The sequence below is a fragment of the Loa loa genome (assembly GCF_000183805.2).
Source record: "Loa loa unplaced genomic scaffold supercont3.74, whole genome shotgun sequence".
In the NCBI taxonomy this organism is placed as follows: domain Eukaryota; kingdom Metazoa; phylum Nematoda; class Chromadorea; order Rhabditida; family Onchocercidae; genus Loa; species Loa loa.
Window position 1 is genome coordinate 184,281 of NW_018108254.1, and position 17,388 is coordinate 201,668.

Here is a 17,388-nt window from a genome sequence, read left to right on the forward strand (position 1 = left end):
TCAATGTTATGTAAATATCACATAGAAATGCTACAAATGCATTATCATTATCATTATAGTTTGCATTACCATTATAACATTACTATAATTATCATTATTATTAGAGGAAGTTAAGCGGCCCACCAAATGCAGTGAGGCAAGGTTTAGCAATCTCGCTGCTCGGTACTTGAGAGCAGAGAAGTATTCTTAAGTAATTAGTATTCCTTAGTCTGTACCCCGTTCCTCACCCTGAGGATCGATAGCATAACGGTTTCACGTTAAATGATTCCAGTTTGGAATCTCTCCGTTGGCAATAATTTCATTACCATATTGACGAGGAAGTGTTGTCATTGTTTGATTATTATTATTGTTTGATTATTATTATTATTATTATTATTATTATTATTATTATTACTATTATTATTATTGTTATTATTAATTATTATTATTATTAATTATTATTATCATTAATTATTATTATTATTAATTATTATTATTATTATTATTAATTATTATTATTATTAATTATCATTTTTATTAATTACTATTGTTAATTATTACTATTACCACATTGTGTTGCATTATCAAAAAGTGATAAGATGATAAATTTTTAAACATTTAACAGAAAGCACTGTTTGCGATGTGTTATTTATCAGTCGATGGAAGGACAAATAAGCACGACTTACCTGATGAAAGCCACTGAAATGGATACATCTTTGCTAACAGTGACAGGTATCTTTTCCATTTTTTACAACAAAATAATGGGCTCTAGAATCTTCCTGCAAGGAATTTCCTGTCCTGTTATAACGTACTTGACAACTTGATGAAAAATAATTTCTTCGGGAAATGACAATTGGACAACATAAGGTTCATGGACTCATCGGTTGTGTTTATTGCCTATCCAGAAAACAATTTTTCAGTAGCCATTTCAACATCTTTTTCCTTGACCTCCGTAAAAACAAATAAACGATAAATGTTCATCGTCTGGAGGGATGTTTGGAAATAGCTCGAACACTAACAGTATTATTTAACTTTAACTAATTAATTTGTCTGCAACGGAAAACTGAACGTGCGCAAAAGGTGTCGTGTATGTGTGCGTATGTATGTATGTATGCATGTATGTGTGTGTGTGTGTGTGTGTGTATGTATGTGTTTACGGTGTACAGAATTAAAAGATGCTGTTGAGATTGATTCCGCACTCAAACCAGTATTTTGCTGAGTTAGTGGAGTGTAGAGGAGTGCTCGGATGACAACATTGACAACTGTAAAAGATGGCTGTAATAGCTTCAGTTTTGGTGCGTTTTTCTCACCTGTATATTCAGAGGCATTGTCGGATATTATGTCTCTTGAAGATGTTTCTCAAAAAATTCTTTCCAAAGATTCAATTTCGGCATATATCTTATAATTCCGGAAATTTTGGCTGGTCAAGTTCCACAATCTTAATAGCTGCTCCTTCTCATTTTGGCTTTAAAATCTTTTTCCAAACAAATTTTTAATGCTTGACATGAATTGAAACAATGCTAGCGTACAACTGTGAGCAAAAAAAAATTTCACATAACGTTGAAGTTTCTTTTCAAAATTGAGCAAACAAAAAATCGATGACAGCAAAGTACGGTTCAGAGATCACTTGTGGCTGTCATAAACTGAAGTAGTTCGTACATACTGTGAGGTTATTCTACTAGGTATTGCTTTAAGCAATTATTAAATGAGAAGCATTAATTAATGTGCAAGAGGTTAATTTACTTTTCAACCTGTTCCATCTTATTGCTTTCATATGTTTCATTTCTTCCTGCTCTTTATTCCTTCATTCCAAAACCCTTCCTATTATATTGCATTCAGTGAATTACTTTTGTTACATTTCCAGTATTTTTTTCTAAATGTGCTAATGCTATACTCTTAATCGTAACTTCTTTATCAGTGTAATCCTTTATCATTCCTAATCAATCGATACAATAGTCTTTTCTATTCTATAATTTCTATCATACTTCATAATTTAGCATTTCATTCTTATGATTCATGGAATTTTCTCTACTCTTAGAAGACGTTAAGACAGTGGTGGTATACTTACAGGAGTAACAGTACATGCTTATTTCTTGGTATGTGACAATATATTGTATAGTTCTCAGTTTGGAACAGGATATTAATTCGGTGCCAGCAACATCAATTACAATCGACGAAAATGCAAAACTGGTGGTATTTGGCATGAGACATGGCAACCGTCATCCGGGAAAGTTTTTGAACGAGAATTCGCGAACTTGGGGTTTTGAAGGGGTTTATGAATTAACACAGGTCTGCACTCTTCATTACCTTCCATTCTTTTTTTTTATAAAGTTTCAGATCATGCAAATTTTGTCTGAAATATCCCTTCACATACTTAATGAATTACATGAATTAGAGTTGATTCGGATTAAAATAATCTCAACTGAACTTAATTAATGATTAAGGTGGAACGGCTTAAACCAAAAACAGGTGCAAATACTAGCTTCCGAGATTTTCTATCAACATGATTCAATCCTGGAAGTATGTCGTGAAAGAAATTTATTATTTCAGCGGTCAAACCAATGGGATTGCATGTTTTTAATCACAATTTTTGTCGTTGTAGTTCGGCAAACGTGAAGGATTTGGTTTTGGCAGGGAGCTTCGTGAATTCGTCGGTCCCTTGGTTGGTAACAATTATATTCAACATGAAGCGACATTCTATACTTCTAGCGCGAATCGTTGTCAAATGACGCTACAGGTGCTAAATTTCGTATCATTTTTATGGCGATTAAAACAATTTGTAAAACTTACCTGGAAATCTCAGTATACAACCATATCAAGAAACGAAATCGTTACAGTTTAATTCTTGCATTTTAACATTAAACAAAATTTTGGATATTGTGGTGATTAGAGCTAGAAAAATCAACTAGACATTTGGTTTAATCCGATTTTCCAAATTTCGTTACAGTTTTATTTTTTTAGGTCGTTATGGCAGGTTTATATCCGCCAGATACATTTGCCGAATGGAATCATGCTCTAGAATGGTCACCGGTACCATACATCATCGATGATCCAATGCTACGAATGTATTCCGTCCCAAACTGTAGCACTTCTCAACGAGGTGATCTTTTTTTAATTTCTGAAAACATGACTTATTCCCATGAAGGATATTCTCACTGCTTTCTTTGCAAATCGGATGAATAAAATAAAAAAGCTTCAAGTAGAAAGTTGTAAATACCAAGTAAACTGAAATCGCATACATTTCTTGTCAAGACTTTTTCAGACTTACAATGAGTGTGTGTGTGTGTGTCACCATTTTCACATAAAGTATGGTGAGAATGATTGTCTTATCATTAAGTTATTTTATTTGAGAATGGTTTAGATATTTTTGGAACTTCTGAATATGGCATTAAGATTTGTATGTGAAATAAACATGATTATTCAGCTTGGGAGCCAATTATTCATGATAATTTACCTGAATTAATGCACATGATTTCTGCAAATGCACAACTATTGGAATATATGACGGAACACACGGGATGGAACAAATCAATCGAAAGCGCTTCCAACCTGGCGGATAACATCTTAGAAATGGTAGTTCTTTTGTTACTTCATAAATGAAGCATTCGTACCATCCATTTAGATATCGGTAGCGTAATATCTCCATACTGATGTTACTTCTTTACCATTATGCCTTGTTAATTTTACATACTATTTTCTTGTCGAGTGTGAAGTGAAAGAAGAAAGCAAGAAAGGACAGGTTCATTTGAAAAGTTTCTTTTGATAACTGTCACTTCAGTTTAAAATTTTCTAACAAACTTCGGGATACTGCTTAAATTTTGAATCATAGAAGGTTCATTTACTTCAAAATTTCAGCCTGTTAGGTTATGTGAGAGTTTAGGAGGATGTGGCTTAGATCGAGAAACTTCTTTAGTTGTATGATATTATTTATATCTGGATTATGTGAAACGAGTTCTTCTAACATTTTAGAATTTGTATAACATAAGCTTACCGGATTGGATTGAGCGACCCACTTTGAAAGAATTTGACAAATGGTCGATGAAAGAGGCCATAATGATGTTCCTAGAGAAGCATTCAGTTACTTGTGTCAACTATGAACCATGTCGCGATATTATGGGTGGTATCTGGCTCAACCACATTTTAACCATTCTCCGTAATACTGTTGATGGACACCAAACTCAAAAACTCATCGGTTATGTTTCGGTAAGTCCTTATGATAAGTCCCTGTAAGTCCTTATGAACAGGTGAGCAAAATATAAATGGAAGCAGTAAATAACAAAGTCTAAAGCGTTCCCTTAAATCTGTACAAATCGCTTTTTAAACGTTTGTTTGAATTTAATCCAGTTTTTTTTCTCTCAGTAAACTCGAGGATTTACTACTTTTCAAGTTCCGTAAAGAATCAGCAATGAACGTGAAGGTAATAAAGAAGGGCTGGAGGGAGAGCTTTTGTACTGAGAATTTCAAGATATTTTATAACCGGGCTTAAACACATTTTTACTAATTGAAGTACTACTAGAACAACCATTTCTTGTAAAAAGTTGTTGAAATGCTGGAGGAAGTAGTAGTCGATTGATGATAGATCAAATGAATATGACGGAAGATTTTATGGCTCAATTAGCATTTTTACTTCATGGCTCAATTAAGAAGTTAATTATGACTATGTTGAGCTATGTCCTAGGGAAGAGAATTCCAGCTTTTCTATCTGTCGGCTGGAGATATTTCAGTTTTTAATACATCTCATCGATTTGTTTGCTGGACATATTTCTTAGATCTTTTTACCGGAACTCAGAAAACTGCAGTGTGCTAAACTCGGACGAGAGAGCGCAGATACTGACGTGACCATTCATTTTCCAGTACAAATTCGGTCTAAGGAAACGCTTTGATCTAGGGTCATTTAGTTGTCGTTACCAGTTGTCAAAGCGTTCTGCTCTTGTAATGTAGGATCAGAGAAGACGACACTTAAAAGCAGCAATTTCTTCAATTATCGATCAGTCCATAAAACAGCACTATTTATTGAGCCTTTTCACTTTCTCAGTTTGCTTGAACAACGGTGGTTGGGTGACATTGAATTTCTCAGCAACTTCTTGTGTAACCGTAAAAGAATCAAATTCGATAATTGCTCGTGCTCTCTGTGGGTCATTGTCACCTTCGAATGGTTGGTCACTATGTTCTTTATCTTCATGGTCCTCATAGACTTCTTTTGAATTACCACTGTAAGCAATTCCTAGATCAAATACGTTACTGATATTATGATTTACTTCCCTCCTCCCCCTTTTATGACCTATATTGAACTGAGGTATGAAAATCAATCGAATTTATGTCAAACACTGTTGTATCCTAACTAGTTCCTCAAAATTATTCCCTCAAATCAAATATAGCAAATGATGAAGCCACTGAGATATATATAGTGCAATCCATTCATATTTATTCAGGAATATCTTCCAATATTAGCAAATTGTCATACAAAAAACAGGATATATTTTTGCACCAACCTGAATATATGTCTGAAGCTGGGGACATTATTGTAGCGTTCAAGCGATATGTAATCACTACATAGCACGACTAAAGAAGCAGCGGGGTTGATCGGTAATTCTCCAAGGTGATTTCTCGATCCATCAGTGGATTAAGACGGTAATGAAGCGAATTTCTTGGTGGAGCTCAGACTCTGGGATGTGTAAAGATTGGGATAGCATAACATTGAAAAAGATAATAAAGAACTTCGGATCTATGATACAGTGTGGGAAGAGCGGTAACGGAAAAGACTGAGAATGAAATAATAAACAGATTGACAAAGAGTGATAAGTAAATTGAGAGTTGGCGAAATAATCAAAAATATTCGTAGCAATAACTGCGAATGCATAAGTGTTCCGAACTGTTCCGATTCACTCTAATCCCTGATAACATCGTTTCAAAGCCTGCTTGTAGCATTTCGAAGTGACACTATCGGTGATGAAGTTATTACGAATAAATCAAACCTATCTGGACACGGCAGCCGGTTTCATGTTGGAATATCGCGATAAACCAAATAAATCCATTCGACTGCTGTTTCATGAAGCATCAGCCATCGATAGACATACCATTCGACAGGTAATATTGAAATTATTACTTCTACACGATATTGTGTCTAACTCAATCTAGCGATCATTAAGATAAAAGCGACTGTTTTCTTTTTACAGTTCGTGACTTAGTTTTCTGTTCTTACTTTAATTAAACTCATTTGTTTAACAGTTGAATTGTGATACACTAAGTATCGTATTCTGCAGAGCTTATCCTTTCCAGTTCTCTCTCTCCCCTCTCCTAAGCGATAAAATTTCCCTCTAGTACATTAGAGCCAACAAAGATTTAAAGTTAAAAAGATTCTCGTAATACTTACAATTAATTTTTTTTTGGTTTGATATTTTTAGTTTAAAGTATTTAGATTTCTTTAAAATCACTGAAATTTAATTCAACTTGCAATCAGGCCGAATATCTCGAAGAATTGAAAGCACTGAGCGATCTAAATTACTGGATACCATTCGAGTCATTCTATCAACTAGTCAAAGATAAAGCAATTGCGAATTGGGAAGAAGCTTGCGGTCTAAAAGTAACACAGTGTGTGGTATCAGGAAGTGATAGTGAGATATCATTGCAAAGAACCCTTACTGATAGTAATACTGATAATACTTTGGCTGGCCATCCCACTACTTCTTCGGCTCGATCTGCTGTTTCTTTCTGTAACATTGTGATACATTTGCTGATCATTCTATTGCTTATTTCATGAAGGACAGCTATTGTTATGGATTAGCCTAGCACAAAGCATTCTCAGATTTGTCTATACAAGCAAAATAAAGGTATGTGGTAGTACCACAATCCCATATCTGGCTGAGGATCACTTATGATGTGTTGATGATAAAGTAAGGAAAGAACCGTCCTATCTTTTTCAAGATATCTTGTCTCATCTAGTAGATATAAGTACTGGAAAGTATTACTTTCCACCGTCTTTTCTTTGGTTTCGATTCCACTTATGATGTTACACTAGATTTTAAGATGATGCAAATTTACATCCAATTGTTATTAATTAGCTATATTTTTTTAACCTGTGTTTTCAGGTTTATTTGAATTATCCTTAACTTCGCAGAATTAAATGCATTCATTTGAAATTCATTAATTCCATCATCTTTTTTAAGCTTTTTGCGGTGTTCTCGTGATTCAATCTCTTAAGTTGATAGTTATGTTCAGAATTACGTAAGTGAATAAGGATAATATGCTGGTGGTTCCCAGATGTTTTGGAAGTACCGCACTTGTAAATCCCTTACTTTGATGCAAACTTTTACACTATTCATCAGCATACAACATTACAAAGTTCTGCATGCTACAAACCGATGTTTTGATGTCAAAACTTTGCTTAAGTGGATAGCTTTGAACCACCAAATCTATCGAAAATTTCTAAGCTTTTGTGTTTTTCACCGTGATTTTTTATTTATTTATTTTTTTGTTTTGTATGCAAATAATGCAAATTTACTGCAACTGCACAAATCAGAAAATTGTAAGTACCGGAAATATTTGAATTTTCTTTTCAGAACGAAAGGTAATTATAATTATGCAAAGTGCTACATGAGTATTTCTGCTGCATCTTTAATAAATTATAAGTTTTCAATTTATCATACACAGCACTTTTTTAATTTGATTTAAATGCTCAATTGAAACTTATGGAAGTTTCTAATTAGTTGAAGTACAAGTATACATATTTCTATCTTCAGAACACTTGATTTGAAGATTTATTCTTGTATAATTGCAATTCCATCTCAAGTTTCCGTTCAGAAAAAGCAGAGATGGAAGGCGATGAATTCCGCTTACTGCAAACAGCTGAAGAGTAACAGTTTGATGTATAGTTTATGATAGAGTTCCACATCGTCTTAAGATATTGTTTGAAGAATAATGGTGATACGGGAAAAGGTATTTTGTAGGATGCGCCAGTAGCCCACTGACCTGGATAACCTTTCCTTTTCCAATCATCAATGACGACCGAGTGTTGGTGATTTGTGCGCACGACTTTGACACACCACATGACAATGGAGCATGGGGGTCGCGACATCTTTTGCAACCTTTTGACATTAAATTATACCCGTGTTAGGTCGGGGGAATTTACTACTACAAGGGAAAGTATCTTCTCCTTCCTTCCCACTCCCTTTTTCCATCCTTTCTCTCTTTTTAACGAAATTCCAATTTTCACCTAGTTTTTAAAATTTTGGCTTAAAATCTTGTGTAGTAATATGAGAACACTCAGTACGAAATCTTTCCAAACAACATTATATTTTTAAAGTAATTCTGACAATAAAACAAACATTTAGATGCATATTTCACATTGCCATCGGTAATTATGCTCATTAATTAATTTTTCAGATTTTCTAAGACAATTTCACTCAGAATTTTCAGAATTAATGTTTATAATCAAACATGAAATATTGTTGCGTAGTTAATAGCGAAATAATCTAGGAACATTGAGACTGTATTAGGGGTTGAAGTGTTCAAGAAAAAGTAAGCTGTACATTTGATCCCCTAGTAGATGCAACTTTCGAGATAGTACTTTTTGGCCGGATCGGAATCTGCAAATGGAAATATATTCAGGATGCGCTGTTCTTATCTGGGAAGTCCCAGGAAGTTGAATCATTAGTATTCATAAATCACTAATTTATTCTAGAAGCATGAGAATAATTCATTTCTACGAGAAACTGATTTTTACTGCAAAGGTTAGGCGAGAATTGCCAACGAAGCATAGTTATGCAAAACCCATTCGTCCTTCTGGCCGATTTCAAATGTCAAATTCCTGTTTACCATATGAGCTTATCAACAACGGGCTTTCGAAGTTGTTTTTATTTTTTTTAAAATATCGTTTGATATGAAATGGAAGCAAACATTGAAACATTTGGAACAATTTGCATATTATCAGTGACTGCGAGGAACGCAGAACAAAGCTATTTCATTTTGAATCTCTCTTGTAATACTATTACTCAGAGTTAATTGATAATGGGAGAAAGTTCATTTAAACTAAAACGATAAGTTCAATCTTGGTCCAGCAACACTTCAGTAGAAGTAACCAACAAACAGTATATCCGCTACATTATTCATTGAGTGAAATGTTACATTTTGAAATATTTTGAAATAGTTCCTCTAATTTTGTTCAAATGATTAAATTTGAATGATCCAAGTGATTACTTAGCTTATTCAGTTATTTCAACACTAGATTCTACCTGATAAGACCGCTTAATCGTTCAAGCCATCTGTTGACATATGTCTTTTATTTTCCAATTTTAATTTTCCCTAACGGTACCGCCGCACTCGTAATGGTGGTAATGGTAGTGGTAGCGGTGAACGGCAGAAATCAGGAATAATACTTTGGTGGAAATGAGGTTAGATGGAGGTCGGTCAGCATCAAATCTATCAATGTGGATGCATCCGTCATCTCTATCCAACCTTCTGGATGGCAATCATCGCCACTTCTCGGAATCACCCTTCCTGATCGCTTTCCGTGTGCTTTCTTTCTTCTCACGGTTTCCACTTCTTTAAACTATATTACTTCCATCACTCCTCACTAATGCACTCCTTGATTTGTCAATTTTTATGCTGGATTGAATTCCTTATGAATGAATTAAATAAATTTATAGATTTTTTATAAAGGAAGATTGTTCCATCAGGTTGTTTATTTCTTCTTTTATTTCCTTTCTGTCATGTTCACTGTCTTCTTTTTGCGATGGCCGAAAATACATTGATATGAAGTCAATTTAAAGTTTCATAAACTATGCAATTTTGCCTGAAATTGCCTAAAATCCACTTCAAATCATTATTTTACTTTAAATATATTTTCTGGTTGGCTCCTTGTGGATCGAATTGAATAAATTTATAGACTTTTTATAAATTTGGCAGAAAATGAAGCCTCAAAAAACTTTGGTTATATGATTTTCAAGTAAAATAATGCCTTCCTTATGTAAGTTTAGTGAGGAAGATTACCACGAGCTTATTGCCTGTATTTCTTTACTCTGCTAAATGGGAAATACACTAACTTTGTTTACGAAAACTCTTTTAATTTTCGTGAAATGGTATTTTGCGCTTTGTTTCTATTCTATAGATAGGAATTTAAAAAAACTGAATATTGAATCAAATGAACCTTTCATGAATTAGCATCTGTCATCTTCTTAACAGCTTCGGTTAATATCATTCGAATACAATTTGAATGAAAGGGACCGAAATGAGCTCTTCTTTTCTGCTACTTGTTTACTTTAGTATCTACTTACAAAGTTCACTCAACAGTTTACTTTACCTGATATTTAATTGAAACGTTTGATTATGTAAATTTGTTGTTTCAATTTGAAAAGATAGTTATCTTTCGCTACAAAAATAAGATTTGAAGCAAAAAATGCAGAGTTAAGGATTTGCATTTCATATAACCCAAAAGCGTTCACCTCTTCCCAGTTATGGATGAGCCGGGTGAATAAGTAGGTCGTCCATGGTGCCTTCTACAGGGGCACGACACCACCTGACCCGACCCACTTTCGAGCATTACATTATCGCCCTACATTTTCAGGGACGCAACAATTGCAGGGTATCTATTTTTCGAAATGGGTTGCGCATCGAATTTTGCGAACCTCTTCAATAAGGTTCTATATGCATATTTTCGAAGACATCCATTTGTTGTTAGGTAAAGGATGGCCGTTGGTCAGCAGATTGGAGGAGTCATGATAGTAAAGGTAATAGGTCGATGGGATTGGTCGACATTGTTATCTTCTGCTGATTATATAATCAAATAAATATGTGTATACGACCTCAATTTTTTCGCACATGCAATTGAATTTTTATTCAACTCTCAGAAGCAACATTAATCCATTGCCTTCATTTTGTCATCGCAACTAAGTGAGTCCTGAATGAATCGGTGATTCGATCTGAACTGATCGTTTCATTATCTTTAGTTGAGATCCTGGGTCAATGGATGGATTCTTGAATTCTGGTTTGAAGTAGCACCTTCCTAAACTGTCGTATTGGTAGACAGTGACATAACCTTCTTTTTTCCCCTATCCTACTTCTTCCTTCTTTCCTAACCTTTTCCAAGGTCCAGCATCCCCGAGATATCTACGCTGTGGACGAAATGTTACTTTTTTACATATTCTCCGTCCCATGGAGCACTTTTTATTAGGGAAGTTCTACCGTGTTTCACAACACAAGATTTATTAAGAATTCAAAAAATACTGTAAGAGCGAGATGGAAACAGAAAGAAGGTTCTCGGGATATGTTGGTCACCCAATTTCCACGATCGTAGCGGGGCTCCAAACATACCTCCACCCCCTCCCTAAATCGATGTTACGCACCCCATTCTGCATACCCTTCTGACCTCCCCTTCCCCTACCCTAACAGCCCTCCGCCCATCCTTTGAGCCCGATTACGCCATATCACGGTCGGCCTACATATCTTCCCAACGACTGTCCTCGGAAGGTCCAGCCAGCCACGATCGGCCCTTCCTGATGATGGTGACAACAATGGACAACTCCACCTGTCTCATCATGATACCGCTCCAGATGCCTACTCCTCTTCCCTTTTCTCTCCCGTGGATGCAAACGACCGCCTCCAGATTGTGTCAGACCACAAAATTATATGCCTACCATCACTGACAAAATTTCTTTTTTTTCCTTGGAAAATTCGTCCAGAGCGTTCATCTTTGCAAACATGACCCTTAAACCTTCCTTATATTTTTAGACGCATTACCTCCCGTTCATCGTCCTGAAAGTATGCTTCAAATTGCATTGCTTGTAAATTTTGTCAGAATTTAATTCTTCTTAATTTCATCGGGTTCTAAATTTCTATTTTCTGTATGATACATAACTACCGACAAGTTGAATTAAAAAGCCGAGGTTTTGGGTTGGTTAAGTTCTACCTCTAAACTTAAAATTTCCGAATTATCTAACACATTTGAACGCCATCACTGCCACTGTCCGCTATCCACAATGTTTGTCATAGAATTCAAAATTCCAACAAAAGTAAGAGTTTAAATACGTTTTCCCAGCTTGCATAGTTTCTTCTGATAAATTATTGGAACAATTAAGAAAAAAACCTTTTGAAGAACTGATATTGAAATTATTTAGTACTGAAGTGATAACTGAGACGAATTGACGGTTCTGCAAACTTTAATCAGATTTTCACTCAAAAAATTTTATGGTAGGAAATCTCGATATATTATAAAGAAAGGATTACTTGCGAGCAATCGTGATAACCGGAATGATAAGAAAGATCCACTAAATATTATTCTTTTTGAATTCATCTTCCTCTATCTTTCTACATTGTTTTATTCACATTTTTTATGATTATTATTAGTAATAAAAGTAACTTTCTTCTCTTAATTCTATCTCTGGAAGTCTCATCATATGTTACAGTTATTAAATTTGAAAATAAAAACTAGTTTCGTAAGGTGTCTGTACTAATTGAGCTGCATAACGATGCATTATTCCTTTGAGTACAAATGTTACCAAGATTTTAATACATTGCTCATCAAAATTCTGGTATCCTGGATATTCGATTGTTATACTTTTCAATGAAAATCCGGTAACACGGTATTTCGGCAAATAATCCAGGTGGCAAAGCGTGGAACAATTTTCGGTTTGACGAGACTAGAGAGAAAATGGTCGAAATACTGATTTTTCGTATTTCGATAAACGTGTCCTTTTGATATTCATTCCTTTTTGTTTCCACATGAAAAAAGAAATTAACTTTTAATGAAATAGCGACTGATATTCCAGTCTAATATATTCAAATTACAGGCCAGGGGAAAGTGGTCAGGTGTAGAGAAGGAACGAAGTGAGGATAGGTCCGTTGATGAAGTCATGAGTACAGAGCCGACATCAGCATTTCGATCACCTGTCATCACCTCGTCCACGTCCGCCAGAGTAGCTCATCCCATTATTGTACATCCTCAACCTATCAAGTAAGTATCTGATTAACTATCACCAGAATAATGATTATCCAGAGGTTTCAACGTGTAAAACTAATTGTTCTTTGATGAGCTATGGTATATGTCAAACGTTGTATTTTGGAAAATATCAAAAGTGTTAGCGGTGGTAATTTAGATTACTTTGATATTTTCACTTTGGCCAATTATTTATTTTTCCCTTTGTTGTGAGTTTATGCTGTTTTATGGTGTGTTTCAGGCCTTATCCGCATACAGCAGCTACCGACCCGTTCACCTTTTATAGTTACTACCTAACACAAATGGGTCATGGCTTTGATCTGCACCAGTTAGCGCAGATCACCCGGCCACCCATTCTTCCCAGCTCACATTCGCTGTCGCCGAGCACAGCTTTAGTCAGTAAATCGGTTGCTCCTACTACTGCAAGCAATCGGATCGGTTGGGATCCAGAAACGAGTAAGACGGTTCGGAAAGAGCAATGCAGGTTTGTTGTACTTTACTTGAATTTTGGATTTTTCTAAATTGTAGGAAATTATTTCAAGATAACATGACCTGAAGTGATGCATCATCATATTTCAGTTTTTTTCGCAAATCCAATCTTTAACATTCTTACCAAAAAAGATCTTTATTATAAATTCTACAGAAAAAGTAATGATTATCCTATTGGGATACTCCGATCTTCCAGCATACTGCCACTTTCATCATTTTCCAAGCTCTTTAACACATGAAAAATAAGCAGGCCTTAGCTAGCGACCAATTCTGCTGAGTTTCCTTATTTAATAATAAGTTAATCCAACAGCTATTTCAATAATTCACCTGATAATTAACACTTTCTCCTTAAACTGTACTTAATATATCTGATAGAAAGATTCTAAACTGATAGCCTTTGATACATTTTCTCTGTACTACTCGTTATAAAAAGTTTGTGATGGATAAGCATCATGAATAATAACTGAGTTAGTTTGAAAAAGAATTATATAATTTATTCTCGAGGAAGAAATGAGGAAAATGACCTTGACAAAGCCAGAGTCTTGTATGTCCTTGTACTGTCGCGACAACACTTTGGGTCTCTAGATCACCCAAATCAATCTGTTTTTAAATACGTTGAAAACTTGTTCTGAAAGGGCAGCAAGGACAAAAGCACTGAACGGGAAAAGTATACTGGAAAACTAAGCATCATCTATGCTAACCTGGGACGGTGTTTTGTAATTCCAGATTTCTCAATATCATCTGGTAGCGAAAACTGTTTCTCATCATTTTTGAAATTTAAATTTGGACAATTGACCAACGAGTTCGATATTTCATCATACTTTGGTGTTTGTTTACTAAAAGTGCAATGAAATTTTCAAAATTTTTAACTGTAGGAGCGTTTTCAAACGAATGAATCAATTTTAATGCTTTTCGAACATTAACAGGAAAGAACGCAGTTTTGATAATGTTCAAAAAATATTTTTAACATGTTTTAGTTATCTGTCAGTTTTTGTGATTACACATCAATTTTGCAGCTGCAAATTTTGAAATCCAGTAGTAATAGATAAATCTGAGGTGGCTAATCTAATCTTCATATGTGGCTTCATTCTGATAGCATCGGTAACCGTAGTAATGCTTTAACTGCAATTCAATTTTTAGCTTAATTTCAAAATTATTGTTATGGTCTACCTAGTTTAAAGGTTTGTCGTGTATTACAGAATTACAACGGGCATGTTAATAACTTTGGGGAATGAAATTTGAAAAAATTTTAAGCCCTGATTCACCCCAAAGTGTGGAGACATCATGCTCAAGAACGTCACAATCTAGTACGTCACAGAAGGACCGCATAACAACAATAACCACTGGATCTGATCGCAGCTCCGATAAATTCTCCTGGTTGAGCCATTACAGCGTGGAACCAAATACGGCCGTCGTGAGCTCCAATATAAGCAGTCCATCGTTGACATCAGGTTTACAATGTACCAACTAAAATTTCTAGCGCTATCTTATGTGCGATAGCTTTATCTTACTTTGGTTGCTTATATCAGAAAAATGGGACATTATGAATAATTTCATGCATCCTTTCTGATCTTTTTTAAAGCTAATTTTATTTAATGATAAACGTTGGTCAATAAGCAATTCGTACAAGATGTAATACTCCTTGTGGTACTTCCCCAGTATTATACTATTGGTCTCTATGCTTGATACATTGAATATGATCAGTGCTGAAAGAAATTTTCATAATTGAAATATTAAAGATTTCGATTGAATTTTTACCAAAAATTTAAGGTTTGGAGTGACTTTCCTTATTTTCCTGGCATGAGTCAGCACTGATTGATAAGCTGCGATTTGAATTCCATTGAACTTTTTGTTTCAAAAATAATGTTTCAATCTGTATTTTACATCGAATAACTGTTTAGTTCAGTCAAATGGATCAGAAACGACGTACGCGTGGAATGGACGAGCAGATGGACACCGTTCAGGAGAGTTTACTGCAGCGCTTATGACCGACTACTTGGACGACGATCCATTATTGTGCGCTATTTGTGCCGACAAATCATCAGGATTACATTACGGCATTTACACATGCGAAGGGTAATCATTTTTTACCTTTCAAAAGCTATTTCGATAATTTGAGTTACAGATTTCGAGACTTCGAGAATTATTATAATTATGAGGTCAAAAAAAAGCTATTGGGCCAACTGATTATGGTGATCTGATCTTGTCTAAGGATTAATCAGACTCTACTATTGCATATGTAATTGTGAATTACATATTTAAAGGACATATTGTTTGCGAATAACATGACGTTAATGAATAAGTAGAATTGCTTGTTATTTCTAGTTTAATCATTTCGATCTGAAAATGTTGAGAGTATGAGGTTTGAAAATACTAATAATTTCGAAAAAGTAAGCTGTGAATAAAAAAGACAGAATTTCACTTTTTATCATTTCGGAATATATTTTTAGCTTTTTTAAATAATAGTCTTTATGATATGAGAAATTGATCGTTCAATGAATTTTCCTGTAATAGTGGCAGATGTTTGAAACAAATCTGCCATATGTCCACGCTTGGTCATTATGGTCACTATGTTACTGTTAGCAACAGTCATTCGGAAATGCTGCCCCGCTTCAGTTACGTTCTGGGAGGAAGGAATCGTTGGCATAACAATTGAAGGGATTTCAGACTTTATATAGCAGTAGCAATTAGTAGTAACAGCAATAGTGAGTGGTGGTGTAGTAATGGTAGTGTAGTGTTAATTAATGGTGGTAGTAGTAGTGGTTGTAAGAATTGGTATATTGCTTGTGAAGAAAAGTGTAGCCTGATAACAGAAATCAAATCAAAAATGGCATGAAATAGGTTATCAGGTTTCCGTCGAAGATATCTTCCATCTCACTCTTCGTTCCTCCTTCTTCATGTTGTCCATCTTCCTCTACCTTTTTGAGGCCGACATCCTACAAATAAATTGTTTTTGCGTCCGCCTTTTTTATACACTAAAATGCTGGAAGGTTGACAGGATGGCAGTTCATGGTGCGACAACCAGGTGTTTGTTCACTGTTTCAAAGGCGTGATTTGAATTAAGGTCAGTAATATAGACATATATTGCTGAACTTCATTTACTGTGGACATTGCCCGTCGTCATTCAATACTATCACACGCGAATTCACTTGTTCTTCGACATCTTTCGTTTGTTCGAAAGGAGCATATTTGCAGTTAAGAGAAATTTTTGAAATCTGACACAGGACTTACTTTTCATTTTAATGTATTTTATCCCAGAACTCATCACTTACATAACTCCCACCTACACTTCTTTGTATCTTTCCTTATTCTTTATTTAGCAAAATTCTTTTCAAACTTTTCGAATTCTCCTTCTACTTTTCTTCTTGTGTAATACTGTTTCCAGGCGTTTTATTTCATCATTAGATAAAATGAATTGTGTTCATAGTCAAACCTCAAACCTGTAAAGGTGCGCAAAATGTCATTCATTGATGCCCTATTTTTTTGTACTCATTTGTCTGATGAAGTTAGTGTGTGATACACTCGGTATGCATATAATGTTTGTTATATGTGCGAACCTGTAGAACATAACATTTCGTGAAAAGCTTCGGAAATTGAAAATAAGTTAGAATTTTGGAATTCAATAATTTTTTTTTCGAATTCTAAAATGTAATGCTCCCAGAGTTTTTTGGTATGTCTTCATCAAATTGAGTCAAATCAAGCCGAGTCATAAAGTACCCACAAAAAGAATTATGCACGAATTTAGCATCTGTCCACTTTTATGCAGTTTGCAATTTTTTATTTCAAAAAAGAATAATAGCGCTGTGTCAGTTTAGGCAATTTCTACTTTTTACATTCATTTTCTCTCATAAGTGGTTTCTTGTCGTAAGACTGTATAACAGTTAATACTCCATTCCTATCCTCATCTATACTTCGGCTTCACTGATGATCATTCTTAAGATTTCTCCAAAACAGTGAAAGACAGGACGGAAAAAAGCTGTCAACCATAATCT

General features: G+C 34.8%; 3 protein-coding genes across 3 annotated transcripts; 2 read left to right on the forward strand and 1 right to left on the reverse strand.

Moving 5' to 3' along the window:
• Positions 1-1,020: 1,020 nt before the first annotated feature.
• Positions 1,021-1,307, reverse strand: LOAG_03338 (hypothetical protein; the record flags this gene model as incomplete). Its single annotated transcript, XM_003138875.1, has 2 exons — positions 1,021-1,254; positions 1,290-1,307. The coding sequence occupies 2 exons, from the start codon at positions 1,305-1,307 to the stop codon at positions 1,021-1,023; spliced, it is 252 nt and encodes an 83-aa protein (XP_003138923.1).
• Positions 1,308-2,041: 734 nt separating this feature from the next.
• LOAG_03339 (hypothetical protein) lies at positions 2,042-6,889 on the forward strand. Its single transcript, XM_003138876.2, has 7 exons — positions 2,042-2,268; positions 2,582-2,716; positions 2,941-3,079; positions 3,404-3,552; positions 3,949-4,182; positions 5,905-6,066; positions 6,440-6,889. The coding sequence occupies exons 1-7, from the start codon at positions 2,062-2,064 to the stop codon at positions 6,737-6,739; spliced, it is 1,326 nt and encodes a 441-aa protein (XP_003138924.1). The 5' UTR covers positions 2,042-2,061; the 3' UTR covers positions 6,740-6,889.
• Positions 6,890-12,440: 5,551 nt separating this feature from the next.
• Positions 12,441-15,476, forward strand: LOAG_03340 (hypothetical protein; the record flags this gene model as incomplete). Its single annotated transcript, XM_003138877.1, has 5 exons — positions 12,441-12,503; positions 12,762-12,925; positions 13,149-13,391; positions 14,651-14,847; positions 15,298-15,476. 5 exons carry the CDS (start codon positions 12,441-12,443, stop codon positions 15,474-15,476), a joined length of 846 nt encoding a protein of 281 aa, XP_003138925.1.
• Positions 15,477-17,388: the final 1,912 nt, after the last annotated feature.